Genomic DNA, 17,650 nt, shown 5'->3' with positions numbered 1-17,650 from the left:
CAGGATAATTAACCTGTTCTATGATTAAAAAAATGCAGCACATCAGCCTATTTAATCAATATAAAACAGTGATGTTAATTATCAGAAAATATCACATACTTGTCTTGCTTTTAGTCAAGATGTTGTAGGGTTCTTTGTTTTTCCCAAAGTGACATAAATTGTCATAAACTACAAAACTCTTTGTTGGCCTGCTTCTTTTCTCCCACTCTTTTAAATATATAGAAATATATTAAATAAATTGGGTGGATTTATACTAACAAAACAACCTGATAAAACCTAAAGAAGACCATGTTTTATTTTAAAACCCATATTGAAATCAAAATCAATATTTTATTGTTTATTTAATATTTTATTTGGTCATTTTACTTAGATAAAACCTGACAAAAGTCCAGGGTGTCAGCCCCAGATCCCCTCAACTTAATAATAATAATAATAATAATAATAATAATAATAATAATAATAATAATAATAATAATAATAATTAAAGCCGCAAGCGGCATCCATCGGGTCCGAGCATTCTGGACCCCGCCACCCATCCCATACACCTTTTCCTAGCATGGTAAGTAACCTGTTAACATGGTACGTAACACAGTAAAACGTCCAGCTGAGAATCTGAAATGTTGATATACCTAGTTAGCATTTATTGCTAGCATGCTAATTTGCTAGCTAACATGCTATGTTGCCATGACAACGGGTCTTGTAATGTGTTAGGGACCCAACAAGTATGAATCATGTCAAGTTTGGTGCAGTTCTCATGTATTCCTATGGAGATATGAGCAAACCGTGTTTCATGGCGAGAAGGCTTTTTTCATGGTTGCCACGGTAACACGCTTTCTCCTATTAGAAAGATTTGAATAGCGTTTGGTCCCCAACTTGTCAGGAAGCTTCCCACCAAGTTTGGAGTCAGTCGCACGAATCCCCTCAGACTAGTTCGTTCAAATACGATGTGTGTAAAGTGCAAAACATGGCAAAAAAATGGCCGCACACGCCAAGATGGCGGGCACACCGTTTCCATGGCAACAGGTGTTTCATTGACTTTTTTGCTCGACTCGGGGTGGTACACGTGGGTGCCAAGTTTCGTGTTCCTACGTCGAAGTAGACTTTTGGGACCCCATTCATTTGGGGATTTTTTTTGGACTCTAGGTGGCGCTGTTGAGCCACTTTTGCATTGAAGTGTATGCGGACCTTAGAATATCGCGATTTTCGCCGGGCTTTACGTGTGTGCCAAGTTTCACAACTTTTCATGGGTGTTTAGGGGGTCAAATTTGGGGTCGAAGCGCTTAGAAGAAGAACGGAGGAGAATAAACATTTCAGGAACAATAGGGCCTTGCCATACTTTGTATGGCTCGGACCCTAATAATATATTTTTCATAAACATTTACATTTGTAAACGTGTCTTACCATCTGTTACCACTAGAGGGCGGTAACATTTAAATGCGGTCAGATATGGCTGCTATTATCTCCCAGCGCGAGAAGAAAGAAGAGAATTTCCTGTCTCCCCTGTCTCTCCAAAGATGGCGGACACGTGTGGACAAGTATTGCTGGGATCAGGACTTACCGTCCTTTCCCACCCGCTGATGTACATCAAAGTCCTGATCCAAGTAAGGGGAGAATGATGCGTGCACGCGGTCCGGAGACGTTGGTGGTCCAGGGGCTGCTTTAGCCATGTTAATATGGCTTTTAGAAGTAGGAATTACTCAAATGGCTAGTGGCCTGAGGCGAAAACTGTCAGGCTCCACTGAAAATAATGTATTTGATTGTTGGATTGCATATCAGAAAATTATTTTAAGGGGTTGATAACGTCTTAAATCTATTCACGAATGACTTTCACTCTTAATTTCTGCATATTATGTCCTGGTTTAAGCTACACTGCTGGTTCCTCTGATGTCCCTGTGACCTTCTGTTTCCAAAACACCGTGGATGTCGGAAGCGGTGTTTAAAAGCCTGCTACAAATCATATTCCTCACTGAAATGCTCTGCTTTGTTCGTGGCTCGATAGCAGAGAATAAAGCAGCCCTTCGCCCTGGCATGGACCTTCAGAAAGCTTCTTAACTTATTTATCAGACACAGGGGCGTTAGGTGGCCATGTAACAGATAACAGCTAGCTAGCATTCGGGTGGCTAGCTGTCTTCTGCTGTCCAGCTAACAGCTTCTTGTGTTATTATTATTATTATTATTATTATTATTTTCAGAAACTTTTTTATTTTTAATTTCTGACAGTACAAAAGTCAGTATGTTCATCTGTAACATTAAAATGTCCGAACGAGTTATAGATCTTTACTGTTGACATGCTGGTTGTCAGTAAACTGTTGGCTTAGGGTTAAAGTTCGGGTTGTTCCGGTTCTTAGTGACTTAATGTTGTCATGTTTTTAGAACGACACATGACAGCCATTCTGGGATCCGGGTTCCTGTTTCGTTCACGGAACATTACCTTTGACCGACTGAGATAGCCTGTAGGCTAATCTTAGCAGCTGCTAGCTGGAAAGCTAATCTGAACGGTTATCATTAAGCTAACTTTTAAACTTGTGTTTTAATATTAATGGCGATTAAAAGACAAAACGCATAGGAAGTAAGCGTCTCGACACAGTGCAGGTAGCAGGGAAGGAACATGTCAACAGGTCGGTGTATGGAAATGAAACCAGGACGTGGAGGAGCCATGTTTGTGGGGCTGGAACTGAGCTTCACATGTTGTTTGTAATGTTACTGATCTTAATACCCATGTTGTCAGGTAGGGCACGAGCCGCTCCCTCCCAGCCTGGGCCGGAACCTGTTTGGCAGACAGGTACATCAGCTGCCTGGGTTGTTTGCCTATGGTGAGTCAGACCCTCCAAAGGTCCTTTCAGATATGGAGTGAAATATTTATTATCACATTGTTTTAAAAGCGTCTTTGGGCTTTCGGGATTGTAGCTTTTATTATTTGAACTTATCAGGAAAGGTAGAAATGTTATGAATCAGGTTTAATTTAAAGTACTTTTGTTCTTCAGTAAATTTAAATGGTCTGCTAACCAAAACACAACAAAAAACTTGTCTTTTAACTTGTCATTTAACTTCCACGCTATTCTTGGGATTTGTGTGGAGTTTGCTGGACTGCATGCCGTGTGTTGCCGTAGTGACACTGAGGGTTGGCTAAATTAGTTGTTTGTTAGACTTTTAGCTTGACTGTAATCTGCTGCTGTACCACCACAGATACTAGCTGTTGATCTGTGCACTGACATAATGTGTATTTTCTTTCTTCTTCAGCAAAACACATCATTAAGATTGATGGAAAAGCAGGTCTCTTCAAAGGGCTCGTTCCAAGACTCTGCGCCAGTTCTATTGGCACAGTCGTGCACGGCAAAGTTGTGCAGGTATGTCTGAATAGAAGAAGTGCAGCTTGGGTGATAGTTGTAATCAGACCCACAGCTGACGTAGGTTATGGTTTGCTTTTTCCAACAGATACAGATTTTTTTGTCATGTAGACATGATGTTTTTTCTTTATTGCACACCTGTACCTGCAGAACTCCAACTGATTCTAATGTCACGTTTAAAGGAGTTTTATCATGGACTGTATATAAAAGATGGGCGGAGCCTCCGTGACGTCACCTGTAGGTTTCTGAAGAGCTGAATTGAAGCTCATTGGGCGTTCCCACCGTCGCCATCTTGGTAGCGTCACGCGTGTCGTTAGTCCTGGAAAATCCCAAAATGGGCAAAGAGGTGGAGCTGAGAGGGGGACTGTGAAGGTGGGGGTGGATGATTGACACCCATCAAACTCCGAGCTGTCTGTAGCTAAGAGCTAACCGAGCTAACCCAGAGCTAACGGTAGCTAAACAACTAACGGAGGTAGGCAGGCTAAAGCTAAGACGTGCTGTTAGTCGACTAAAAACTGCGGTTGTGCTGCACTCTCCCTTCTTTTCGTGGATATTGGATACCTGTCAATCAAAAGGACACGCCCCTAATTATGCCAAATTTCAACATTAAATAACATCCAAACGGATGAGTTAGAAAAAAATTCACCCCCCTCACAGTTGTCATGAAGGTAAACATGACCTTTTAATCCTAAAATGGACTTTTGTACCAGGCTTTAAACATGTTTATTTCTGCTGTGAAATTGGTCTTTTTAACATGGGAGTCTATGGGGATTTGGGAGTGGATGAGGGGGGAACTGCAGTTTTTTGCACTTCCGTATAGGCTTCACATTTCACCGGCGGAGGTTGCTGCTTGAGTTTTATGCATGAGTCATGGCATTGAACAGAAGAATAAACTTTTGTTAGGCAGGTTATAAGTCTAATGCACAAAATCTAGATTTGCATGGCCTTTGGATCATTTTTCCTCTGCTGTCTCCTTACAGAAATATCAGGAACAAGGTACATCGCAGGTAAGACATTTTATCTTCACAGAGGAACTGGATGCTGATAAAAAACAGTTTTTGTCTGATTGTTTCTTTCTTCACTTGTTTTGTGAGTATCAAGAAATTTGATCAAACTTTGAAGAATCAAAATAGGAAGCATGTGGTCCCAGATATTTCCTGTTGAACCTCAGATTTAGGCCATATAGGTGATTAGACCTCCTGTTTATAATTGAATCTGCATCAACATAGTGGTCAGAGACAGAAAATGCATCTTAATATGTGTGTAGTCAGAAACAGGCAGCATGGCAAAAATACCATCCACATGCAGTCAAGTTAATGCTTAAATATCAGAGTAATGCAGAGTCTACAGCATAAGTTTATCCTGCTGTATAGCAGACATATGTCGTAGTAACACAGACCATAACGGTTTTGACTGGTCCATGTAGCATGTTTTTACAAAGCTGACTTTTGTCTGCATTGCATGTAAAGTTGTGATTTCTCCATCAGTGCAACAGCTGAGGCAGAGAAACGTTTTCAGTGCTGTTTGCAAGCTGGATTGTCCACAAACTATCAGGATCAATTAGGGCTGGGGCAGTGCTAGCTTAGTAGTTACAGAGGTGGGCTTTGGTCTGGAGAACCTGGGTTCAAGTCCCTGGCTAGCAACTAAGGTAAACCACAGTGGGCCCCTGAGCAAGGCCCTTCTGGAGTCTGCCAGTCCACTGCAACCAGGATGGGTTAAATGCAGAGAAAGAATTTCCCAGCTTGGGATTAATAAAGTATAATAAAATGGGAAAAAAATTCAAAAGAAAAAAATTTAAAACTTAAATATTGAGAATTTCAAATATATCGAGACTTTATCACACGAGATATAGAATGTGGGAAAATTATTTGTACTAAGACAGCTTTGAGTTAAAACAAATGTAATTTTGTTACGATCATTGAAAAGTATTAATTTTGTTTTAAGAGCATTTAATTTTATATAAAGCTACTTAATAAAAGGGCATTTCGTAAAGTATCTTTAGTAAAGTTGAGTTTGATCTCTGTTGTCCAGGTACTGGGTGGCCAGCAGAAGGCTGCAGAGGGCTCTCTGCAGCACGTTGTCAATGAGGTAAGACACTGACACCATATCAAAAATTTATCTTCATCAAGTTATTTGCCTACGGTAGGCGCCTACGGTCCCGTGTAGAACCAGAGCACATGCAGTGGGCATTTAGATGGTGGAAGGTAACGAGAGGAGCGAGGAAAATGTGGATGCAGAGGAACTTGTGGCTAAACAGAACAGCTAGTCGGTTATTTGGAACTACGCTGGTCAGAAGAGAAATGAGACACAACAAACACAGAAACTCTGCAAGTTGAATACTTCTGCCGACCACCAGGGGACACAAGCTAAATCTCTGCTGACACCTAGAGGACGACCACAAGGAGCTATAGACAAATCCAGCCCATGTTTTGTGTGTTGCGGCGGCGCCTTTACTGCGAGTCCTAATGACTTCATATCTGCAGACAAGGACAGAGCTGTGGATATCTGGACTGATGATGGTGGACAGCAGGCCCACCGTTACTGATAAGGGCAGCAGCTTTATTTATTTTATTTATGGTAGATCATATCGTCATCGCAACGTTTAACAGTGCTATCACATGTTTTCCTGATATTATGCAGCCCTACTACACAGTTCAATTTAGTGTTTTTATGTAGCTCCATATGTGAACATTAGTCAACTCAGAAGATCTAACAGAGCCAAACTCAGTAAGGTCAGTTTGTTAAAGGAACTGAACACTCACTCTTTAATGGTTGTTTCAACTATATTGTAACGTAACGCCTGGATAAGTCACAGAATTATTCAGCTGCTTTCAACATCATCACTGTAAGAAGCTGCTATCTGCCTTCTTATTGGACAGTTTGATTTGTGGTTGGCACAATTTTTCCTGCACACAGATTGTTTTCTCCAGGCAGAAACTTGTTTTAAAACCATGATGAGTTTCCTCATGAGTCCCTCAGCACTGATGCATGCTACTCCATGAGCTCAGAACCCAATCCAACCAATAATCAAAGATCAGGCTACATCCCAAAAGCCTCATTCAAACTGTCTTTCACTATAAAAATAAAAAGAAACCTTTTAGTACTGAGCAAATACTTTTTATTTTAAATAAGATAAAATAGAAATAATGTTTTTAAAGTCTTGTAATCCAATATCACAACAACACCCTTCTCTGTGGTTGAAAATGAAAATTTCCAAATATTTCAATGCCCAATAAAGGGTTAAAGTCTACAACATATTCAGGGTAATTAAAGCAAAGAGAATGTGTTTGGCAAAGTAGTGTTTTATTCATATAGATTGGGGGGGGGGGGGGGGGGGGGGGAGGTAGTTAACATTGTTCAGAAGTTGATTCCAGACTTAACCAGTAAAATCCGACCAACTCAACTTTGAGGTCTGAATCCCGATGCAGCTTGTTTTTCTTCAACCTCTGCGGCCCTGAAACTCATCATGTGTATCCAATGAGAGTGTGATGGCGACAAAATATAAAATTATTTCAAATTGCATCATCCAACATGATATTAAATGTGATGTTGATGAGTTGGAAAAAATACTTGGGGTTAAATATGGAGCTGGGATCAGTTTGTTTGTAGTCCAGCTATGTTGGCATGATCTGAGTGTTTCTGTCCGCACTCCTTTTTTTTTCCTCAGACAACCAAAGAGATGCTTGCTCGCTCCTGCGCCACCATCGTCACACATCCGTTTCATGGTACGCCGTTCCTGTCTGAGCTTTGACATGAATTAGAATATTCTGGCTCTGTGTGTCTGAATGTCACATTTACTTTCCCTGATTTGTTCTCCAGTGATTACTTTGCGATGTATGGTCCAGTTTATTGGAAGGGAAACAAAATACAGGCAAGTTTTTCATCTTTTCTGTACAAACCTGACTGAGAAGAGCCATAAAACTAATGAAAAATCTTTGTCCCCAGCGGTGTGTTTGACTCCATCGTCACCGTCTACAGAGAAGAAGGCGTCCTGGGCTTCTTTGCGTGAGTAATTTATCTTCTGAAGATTTACAGTGATGAACCCAGTGGAAACTGTTGTGTGTTTCTCAGCATATAAAGAATTACTTCATCCTTTGTGGTTACTCATACACTTAGCTTTTTTTGTTACGCACAAATTATTAACGTAAACAACGCAGGAGACAGACAAAAGTGTTTGTCCATCTGCGTATCGATCCATCTGCGTATCGATCCGTCTGCGTATCGTCCATCTGCGTATCGACCCGTCTGCGTATCGTCCATCTGCGTATCGATCCGTCTGCGTATCGTCCATCTGCGTATCGATCCGTCTGCGTATCGATCCGTCTGCGTATCGATCCGTCTGCGTATCGATCCGTCTGTGTATCGTCCATCTGCGTATCGACCCGTCTGCGTATCGTCCATCTGCGTATCGATCCGTCTGCGTATCGTCCATCTGCGTATCGATCCGTCTGCGTATCGTCCGTCTGCGTATCGTCCGTCTGCGTATCCGTCCATTTGCATCAGGCATAAATGGGCCTTTTAAGCTGGATTTTTACTGGGACTGCGTCTGCATAAGGTTGGTTATGGCGAAACTGCCATGAGTCCGCAGAGGATTGATGTCCACCTTTTCTAGACCTGATGTGCACTCCTGCTACATAGCATGGTTATGTGGAAGTACTCCATTGTGACTGGTCAGTTTGTGATTACTCAGGGGTGATGGGAATCCAGCATTGTGCCGAAATTCTGGCATTTGGTGGCACTTGGTTATTGGAGAAACAAAGGGGATACTTGTGTGCAAGAAAAAAAAATCGCAGACTGCTTAATGGAGACCTGTGGCTCTCAAGCAGCCATCATTTAACTGTCGTTGTTTCTCAACACTTCCCTCCATTGGTGTCAATGCTGTGCTTTTCTGCAACCAGTTGGCTTTGCAGCTGCAAGTGATGAAACTGCAACGTTGGCTCTAAATTAGTCTATTAGTGGCATTTATGGCGAGCCTTGCGGGAGCTAGTGCAAAAAAATATATAAATAAATGAACCGGATAGCTGTTTCTGCAGATTATGCTTTAGGGAAATTGACATACGCCAAAAGTGGAAAAAGGCTTTTTCCCAGTTGGGACACGTTCATAAAGCAGCTGTGTGAGCTTAACATGTGACCGTTTTCCAGGGGCTGCAGTCACCTCAGACATGCCGTCCGCCTCGCACCCATGGGGGTGTGGGCGTTTCATGGGGAGAGGGTCCGACGACCGCGGCGTTCATGGGGAGAGGGTCCGACGCCCGCGGCGTTCATGGGGAGAGGGTCCGACGCCCTGGCGTGTTGATGGGGAGAGGGTCTGACGCCCTGCGCCGTTCATGGGGAGAGGGTCCGACGCCCTGCGCCGTTAATGGGGAGAGGGTCCGACGCCCTGCGCCGTTCATGGGGAGAGGGTCCGACGCCCTGCGCCGTTAATGGGGAGAGGGTCCGACGCCCTGCGCCGTTCATGGGGAGAGGGTCCGACGCCCTGCGCCGTTCATGGGGAGAGGGTCCGACGCCCTGCGCCGTTCATGGGGAGGAGAGGGTCCGACGCCCTGGGGTGTTCATGGGGAGAGGGTCCGACGCCCTGGGGTGTTCATGGGGAGAGGGTCCGACGCCCTGCGCCGTTCATGGGGAGAGGGTCCGACGCCCCAGGCCTTTCACGGGGAGAGGGTCCGACGCCCTGGGGTGTTCATGGAGAGTGGGTCCGATGCCTGGGGCGTTCATGGGGAGAGGGCGTTGTTCATGGGGAGAGGGTCCGACACCCTGTGCCGTTCATGGGGAGAGGGCGTCGTTCATGGGGAGAGGGTCCGACACCCGCACTTATTTAGCTGTTTGTGTTTTATTTTGTTTTTTAAACAAACGTGTCTCCAGTCACTCTGCATCTCTGTGCTACTCCCTGTCCTCCTCCTTCCTCTTCTCTTCCTGCCCTGTTGCTCCTTGAATCATGACGTGATCAGCTGATCGGCTTTTCTGTCCCAGCATAGTCTCTCTTGTTGTTTATCGTTCAGCTCGTGGAAAGTAGCAGGGTGTTGACGTAAAACGGTAGCCCGTTTAATCAGACAGCCTTTTGTTTGCATTTATTTTCTATTATTTTCATTACTAGCTGAGGTTTGCTGGTGACACGGCTGTAAAACCTGCTGGTCACAACCAGTTTTACTATAAAAAAGTAATTAGTTAGTAGTTACTCATTACTTCTGTAAATTGTAACGAAATTACTCGTTACTGCATTTGAAAAGTAACATCACTACTTATTACTTTACCATTTCTTAATTCACCGTGTAGACATGGACAAACATCACTGCCTGTCTGCAGAGTGTTTACTGTATACTGTAAACAAAACGGCTTTAAAACCACAAGAACAACGTCCCTGTCTGTGGGAAGAAATGGACACACTTGTCTCATCATTTTATCCAGTATTTTCTAAACCTTGGCCATTCAGTCCACAGGGGGAGCATGTCTCCTACAATGAACTCTGCAACTAGCTTGTTCATTTCTGTCTTACCGGCTGCTGCTCTCCAGGAAATGTTTAAAAAAAGGCGGGTCGGCTGCTTGTTTAGGCGGGTCGGCTGCTGTTTAAGCGGGTCGGCTGCTGAAGGACTCCTTCCACTGACCGGCGAACAGGATCTTTCACCACAAGTTTGGATTGAACTGAAAATAATACGAATATCGCCACTGCCCAAAAGCCTGTATCTCCATCTCTCCAGCTTAATTTTTCTTTTCTTTGGTTGACACACAATCAGCTACGTCACGCAAATTGATCTCTATGGCAACGTGTCCAGACAAGCACACACACAGGCAGCAGCATGCGTGTACCACCTAAAACAGATCAGAACTTTACACATAGGCAAACACCGCTCGAGTAACGCAGAAAAACACCTTACTGTAGTCCAGTAAAGTCATTTCATTACCGATATTTTAAGTGTAACGCACTACTTTACTTCGTTACTCCAAAAAGTAATATTGTTACTGTAACGCGTTACTTTGTAACGTGTTACTCTCAACACTGGTCACAACACAGCCAGATGGATCAGGATCAGATATCTAGTGAGTGTCAACATTAAAGAGGACGTCTTCTGTGAATCGGTGGTGCTGTGCAGATGTTGTATCGGCAGATTTTACATTATGAACAGGTTCTCAAATCCAAATCAGAGCAGGACCTTCTCTAACCAGGTGGTTGACAGGTGATAGGATTTATGTGCAGGGGCTGGTCTAGAGTTCTAAATAATCATCTGATTATTACAACTGAAGCGGCCATCAGATGTTAAACGTGTAAACACAAACAGCCGATGCTGTTTTCAGTGTTGATGTAGAACAACATGTAGAAGAGCATCACTGCTGCTGCAGTCCAGGTGTAAATGTAGAGTTCTGTAAATTAGTGACACATTTTTAGCCTTTATCAGACTTGATAGGATGTATTGATCAGTGATGGATGCTCCTCCATCTGACGTAGCTGGCTTGACTGGATTGAGGCCTCCCAGTACAGAAAAGCTGCTGGTTACTGATTATTGACCCAGTTACTTTCATCTCTGTGAGAATCTCGTCTGAGACTGACCTGTTAATGTGCCGAACCCTGCAGCCGTACCGTATCTGATGATGCTACCCAGAACAGCCTGATAGAAAATGAGCCTGATCTTAGGTTGGACCCCAAACAGCCTGAGTCTGCGTAAGAAACGAAGCCTTTGAGCTGTCTGCAGCACAGATAATTAACATGGTTGCTCCATCACAGGGTACAGTAGAATATTTACTCTGTCAATGACAACTTGGAAACCGTTATTTTTGGATATTAAAAGCATTACGTGTGTGAGGACCATGTTGTAGTTACATGGAGCGTTGCCATCTTTATTTATATTGCTGTACTATAACCACAGATCTGCCTCTGCCTAAGGACAGGTGAGAGGTTAACACGCTTATTTTTATAATAATCTCTCACACATTTTAAAAGTGTACATTTTTGCTTTTTTTAAGTGTGACGTGTTCTGTGTGATAATATTGGGCTGAAATTTCAGATCAGTTATCACGGCGTCCATCGAGGAACACCTTAAATGTTCAGGCTCATGATTTTTTTTTGTCATCACTCCTGATTGTGTTTCTGGATTTCTGAATCCTCTCACTGAATATGTGCCGTAACCGCCGTTTTTAAAAACTTACAGTGGACCAACTAAATGAGGCTGATGGGGGAGGTTAGGAAATACAGACATCTAAATGATGACACCTCCAGGAACGACCTCCAGCCCGTGGAAAGAGCCGGAGTCGTCGGGTTGGAGGTCCCTGAATTTATTAAACCACAACAGGACAGCGTAACCCTACGCTTGAGTGTGAGAGCACATTTCACCAGCGTGGGCTGCGCGGGCCCTACCGTACGCAGACGCCTCACCAGTAGGAACCCAGCTTCAACCAGCTCATCATCCTGCAGACAGGAAACGGTGATCTAAAACCTGCAGCTTCATAGTAACAAACAGATAAACAAGCAGTAACTCCAACCTTCTCTGATCAACTATTATTAAATCCACAGAATACAGAGTTTAAATGTTTCCCTTAGTTTTATTCTTCCACCACATTTGGCAAATTTAAAACAAAAATCAGACGTTTGGACCATCATTTCTTAATTGAAACACCCTCTGGACTTTTCCCGTTTTATGCGACCTTTTACTCCTATGAAACCAAATAAACTTCTATATATAAATTTAGCAGATTTTTTTTTATTTATTTAGTAGAGTTTTCTGTCATTTAATAGAGATTTCTTTTTTCCTCTGCAGGGGTTTAATTCCTCGCCTGTTGGGTGACATCTTGTCTTTGTGGATTTGTAACCTGCTGGCTCACGTCATCAATACCTACGCCATTGATGACTCAGTAAGTCGCCCCCGTCTTCATCACTCAGTCCAGTTCAGAGCTGGCATCTGACCACTGGTTTGGTTTAAGGATTTATTTGTCCTGAAAGATTACCTTTATTGTTTCTAAATGACAATAATTTCAGTCTAACCGTTTCCTAACCAGGCCTTCAACTACTGTGATGAAGATGCACAGGTTTGCTGCTGTCCACATGTTACCACACACAATTAGTGGGATAGTTTACTACAATTATTTCTTTACTATTATTCAATCAAATGTTTGTTGCCACATTCAGATGTTATTTGTCTCTGGTTATTTGTCGTACCCAACAAATAATCCCTCCTCATCCAAACAGTAGGTCTGTTTGATCCAGGACGGCACTTCTATAAATGTTGGGAATAAAAAACTGTAACTGCTTAAGCACCATAGAAGAAGAGCTGGTACAGGACAGAATCAGGGTGTAGCGCTCTGTGCAGCCTGCAGCGCTGTGATGTTTCTAATTCTGTTCTTCCATACAAATTTATAAAGCATTTTATTAATAGAATCAGCGGCGTGTTTGTTTACAGCGAGAGACGAGGCTGCATAGGTCGAACAGGAAATGCCCTCTGCTTTGGTTCGTAATATTCTACCCCTGACTAGTAGATCCCTCTGGGGGCATGATTTTGGAGTCAAAGTTAAAAAATATCTTGTATCTTAATTTTTGTTAGTTATAACAAAGATAGGTAACAGAATCCTTCACAGGAATGCCACAGATGGAAGAGGCGCTACGGTTTTTAAGGGCTAGCAGTTCACATTTACGGAGCCCAGAGGCACAGGAAAATGCTTTAATAATGGCAATGGCTGCTGAAACCTGAAAGGTATCCTGCAGAAATGAGGTTGTAACGTCAGCCAGCTGACTAATGGTGATCTCTTTCTCAGCTATAGTGATGCCTTTCAAGTGGTTCATTTTAATAAATTCAGAAAATATCACGTACAGTGCACCCAGAAAGTATTCACAGCGCTTCACTTTTTCCACATTTTATGTTACAGCCTTATTCCAAAATGGAACAAATTCATTTTTGTCCTGAAAATTCTACACACAATACCCCATAATGACATTGTGAAAAAGGTCTTTTTTTTTAGATTTTTGCAAATTTATTAGAAATAAAACACTAAGAAATCACATGTACGTAAGTATTCAGAGCCTTTTTCTCAATACTCTGTTGATGCACCTTTGGCAGCAATTACAGTCTCGAGTGTTTCTGAATATTACAGCTTGGCACACAGCTTGGCACACAGCTTGGCACACAGCTTGGCACACCTATCTTTGGGCCCATTCCTCTACAGCACCTCTCAAGCTCCATTAGATTGCATGGGAAGCGTCGGTGGACAGCCATTTTCAGATCTCTCTAGAGATGTTCAATCCCTGCACATTGCTGCATTCATCTTTCCTGAATAGTCTCCCAGTTCCTGCCGTGGAAAAACACCCCCTCAGCATGATGCTGCCACCACCATGCTTCACTGTAGGGATGGTATTGGCCTGGTGATGAGCGGTGCCTGGTTTCCTCCAAACATGATGCCTGGCATTCACACCAATGAGTTCAATCTTTGTCTCATCAGACCAGAGAATTTTGTTTCTCATGGTCTGAGTCTTTCAGGTGCATTTTGGCAAACTCCAGGCGTGTTGCCATGTACTTTTTATTAAGAAATGGCTTCCGTCTGGCACGCTGCCATACAAGCCTGATTGGTGGATTGCTGCAGAGATGGTTGTCCTCCTGGAAGGATCTCCTCTCGCCACAGAGGAATGAATTAGGGCTCTTCTCCCCGGATCTAAGTTTAGGCAGCCAGCCAGCTCTAGAACGAGTCCAATCAGCTGAATTTACCAATTAAGCTGTAGGAACATCTCAAGGATGCACCTGAGTACTTATATAGCGCTTTTACCCAAAGCTCTTTACATATACATCACATTCACACACACACTGATGGCGGAAGCTGCCATGCAAGGCGCTCAACCACGACCCATCAGGAGCAAGTAGGGCTTCGGGGTCTTGCTCAGGGACACCTCCACATGAGCTCTCTGGGCCGGTATCGAACCGGCAACGACCACTAACCCACTGAGCCACGCCGCCCCCATCTTACTACAGTTGAGGCCGTGACGCGGGTCACACCCACTGTGTACTGCTCAGGGCAAAGCAGATAGAGGCGGTTTCAGCTGTTTGCAATCAAGCAAAGTGAGCTCAGCTGTGTCAGCTGCAGGTTCTTACCACACATGGTTCGCTGAAGCGTCAGCGAGGCGTCAACCACGCCGCGTTAAGAGAACACACAGACCTGTGAGTCTATCTGCTCGAGTCTACCAAGCAAAGGCACGAGCTTGAACCTCCTCACAGCCAAATCAATGCACAATGTGCTTTTTTGTGTTTTTTCTAAAAACGAGATGGTATGGATTGAACAGTGGCCTTTCTGTGTGGACTTTCCATGTTCTCCCTGAGTACTCCGGCTTCCTCCCACCGTTCAGAGACATGCAGGTTACGTTAATTGGTGGCTGTAAATTCTCCCTAGGAGTGAGTGTGAGTGTGAATGGTTGTTTCTCTGTGTTGGCCCTGCAAAGGACTGGTGACCTTTCCAGGGTCTACCCTGCCTCACACCTACTACATGCTGAGTTGGGCTCCAGCGGCCCTGCCACCCTTCATTGGACAGAGCTGTATAAATAATTAATGGATATATTAAGGATGATGTCTATATTTATGCATCTTTGTGTTTTTTTAAAGCACTGTTTAGATGTTTTAAATGTGCAGTTTAGTCTTTTAAATTCTGTCACCAAGTCATCTTTATTGATTCAGTTAAAGTTTAAACTGGTCCTAAAAGATTTTAAGTCCCATCACCAGTCAGTGTTTCTTGTGGACAATGTTGGTTTTGAACCCTGCAGACCTACATGTGTGGATTTTGACCCAGCTTAATTTTAACACCTATAAACATGATTTTTCATAACTTCAGATCCATCTGACTTGATTTTCTTTTACTCTCGACCAGATGTTAACTTGTTTAACTTTGAATGCTGTTTCTCTTCCTCTCTGCAGATGAGTCACACGGGAGAAATCAAGAACTGCTCTCAAGCTGTGACGGGGGTGAGTCTGGAGAGCATCAGCAGAGCCACAGAGTGTCTTCACGCTGTCCTCTAATCATGTTCTTCTGCCCTTTCTTCCAGTTCTTCGCCAGTATGCTCACATATCCTTTTGTTTTGGTGTCCAACCTCATGGCCGTCAATAACTGCGGGTGAGTTTTCAGCTTATCTGCTGTTGTGCGGTCTCTTTAATGCCATCAGGAGACTCACATTTCTGCTCTCCTTCAGGCTCGCTGGAGGTCTGCCTCCCTATGCATCCGTATATCCAACGTGGGTGGACTGCTGGAGGCATCTAAGCACAGAGGTAACAGAATCCAATACACAGCTCACACTTTCTCTTTTAACTAAGCTTTAACCCCTAAAACTCTGGCAGATCTTCCCGAAGTCGCTCTCCTCCACCAGGAGCGGTGGTGTGTAGCTCTGTGGGGTAAATGTGGTGGATATTTAACCCTTTAGCTGATCTACAGACGTTTTCCAGGCATTTCTATCCCGTCCAGGAGGTTTACAATCCAGCCACTAAATGTAGTTTTATTCAGAGACTCTATCTGGTAAATCTACAATGATCCATGATAACAGCATTATTTATCACATTTCACCATAAAAACATCACCATCACTACTATGTTGCTAAGAGACCTCTATTTAGACCTGGACATGATGATGAAGCCACTTCCTGTCAGACTTTCCACCAATCACACTGGTTTATACTGGGATTAAAAGCTGCTACAGACTGGTTTATACTGGGATTAAAAGCTGCTACAGACTGGTTTATACTGGGATTAAAAGCTGCTACAGACTGGTTTATACTGGGATTAAAAGCTGCTACACACTGGTTTATACTGGGATTAAAAGCTGCTACAGACTGGTTTATACTGGGATTAAAAGCTGCTACACACTGGTTTATACTGGGATTAAAAGCTGCTACACACTGGGTTTGATTAAATTAAAAAATAAATAACTAAGAAACTGTGGGCTGGAGTTTTAAGGTTAATTCATGTTTCTTTTCTCCTTTCATTCCAGGGCAACATGAGCAGGGGCAACAGCTTATTTTTCCGGAAGCTTCCAACAGGAAAGATGTACGCAATCGACCAGAAGAGATTTTTTTAAAAGCTGGAGAATGGAGATGAACATAGTTGTGATAATAAAAACTCGGCATGGCTTGATCCGGGTCGGAACAGCTGGCACTAATCTATTTTGTATGCACTTGTTTACAATGACTTTTTTTTTTTTTAAACAGCCTGCATCGTCTGAAATGCTAATGTTTCCAGTTAATTCAGCAGCTGTTTAAATGAAGAGAAACCTAAACATTGAATAATGTAGTTTATTATTTTTAAAGCCCCACGTGTTGACCAACCTGAGGGAAGTGGACCATGGTGTACCCGCCCCGTTTTTATAGATGATTCAACCATAACGACGTCAACATGACATGATACGGCGTCTCTGTCTGCATGTGGGAACGTCTATTAATTCACGTGTGAGTGGTCCGGTGGGACTTGTCATGTGTCCTGTAATTTTCTGCAAAGCTGGGTGGGTTTGTAATTTAATTGAAAAGACGTGTTGGTTGGAGGGATGTTTGGATGCACAGAAACGTGGAGCTGACTGAAAACCGGCACTCTGAACAGTGCGCTTGTATTAACTCTGAACCAAATAAAACCAGATTTTTTGACCTTGTCTTTCTTGTAAAACCGGGTTTGTATCCAACGTGGTTCTAGTTGTCTGGTCTGGTTTTAACACAGTCGATCCAGATCTGCTGGCCAGATTTCACCTCATATTTAGTCGAAGAAAAATCTGAATCCGTTTTATTTGCCAGGTATAAACACAGATGTCTCTAGAGCAGGAAGTGCCTGAAGTAGACGAGCAGATGTTGGTCATCTTAAAGGGATTTGACATTTTTATTAGCTGTGATTAGAACTTTTAATCTTCAGTAATCACAGTTACAAAATTAAATCATTTAAAAGTATTTATTGCAAAGCTGCAAGCTGCTTTTTATGTCCGAATTAAGTTAAAATCCACTAAAACCTTCACAGGTGAACTTTGACTTTCTCTGAACGGCTGATGTCCAGTTATTCAAAGTTAAGTATTTATTGCATAACAAACCACAGCGAACCGTGTAAACGTGGAAACCCAATTCTTCCACTTGTGAATTACACGTTGACAAAGTATCTCATACCTGTGAGATTTAAAGTACGAGACATAACTGACTTTCTCTCTCATAATGACTTTAAATCATAACTGATTCTGTTGGTTATATTAATTTGAATGGGCCTCTATAAACAACCATATATATATAATACACTGCAGTATTAATCAGGTCATTTATGTGTTGAAACGTCATCTGCTGGGGTTTAAATTACTAGCTGTAGAAATATCTGCATGTTGGAATA

The 17,650-nt window shown here is 42.9% G+C and overlaps 1 protein-coding gene across 1 annotated transcript; it reads left to right on the top strand.

The window, feature by feature from the left end:
* The first annotated feature begins 1,475 nt into the window (after positions 1 to 1,475).
* On the top strand, positions 1,476 to 16,937 carry mtch2 (mitochondrial carrier homolog 2). Its single transcript, XM_041991252.1, has 13 exons — positions 1,476 to 1,601; positions 2,729 to 2,813; positions 3,241 to 3,347; positions 4,328 to 4,354; positions 5,379 to 5,435; positions 7,015 to 7,072; positions 7,167 to 7,218; positions 7,293 to 7,352; positions 12,095 to 12,188; positions 15,224 to 15,271; positions 15,352 to 15,419; positions 15,496 to 15,571; positions 16,287 to 16,937. The coding sequence occupies exons 1-13, from the start codon at positions 1,515 to 1,517 to the stop codon at positions 16,371 to 16,373; spliced, it is 906 nt and encodes a 301-aa protein (XP_041847186.1). The 5' UTR covers positions 1,476 to 1,514; the 3' UTR covers positions 16,374 to 16,937.
* The last annotated feature ends 713 nt before the right edge of the window (positions 16,938 to 17,650 follow it).

This window comes from Melanotaenia boesemani, chromosome 1 (genome assembly GCF_017639745.1).
Source record: "Melanotaenia boesemani isolate fMelBoe1 chromosome 1, fMelBoe1.pri, whole genome shotgun sequence".
Classification (NCBI taxonomy): Eukaryota; Metazoa; Chordata; class Actinopteri; order Atheriniformes; family Melanotaeniidae; genus Melanotaenia; species Melanotaenia boesemani.
The sequence above is the reverse complement of the archived record's forward strand: the minus strand, read 5'-3'. Positions and strand labels throughout refer to the sequence as shown.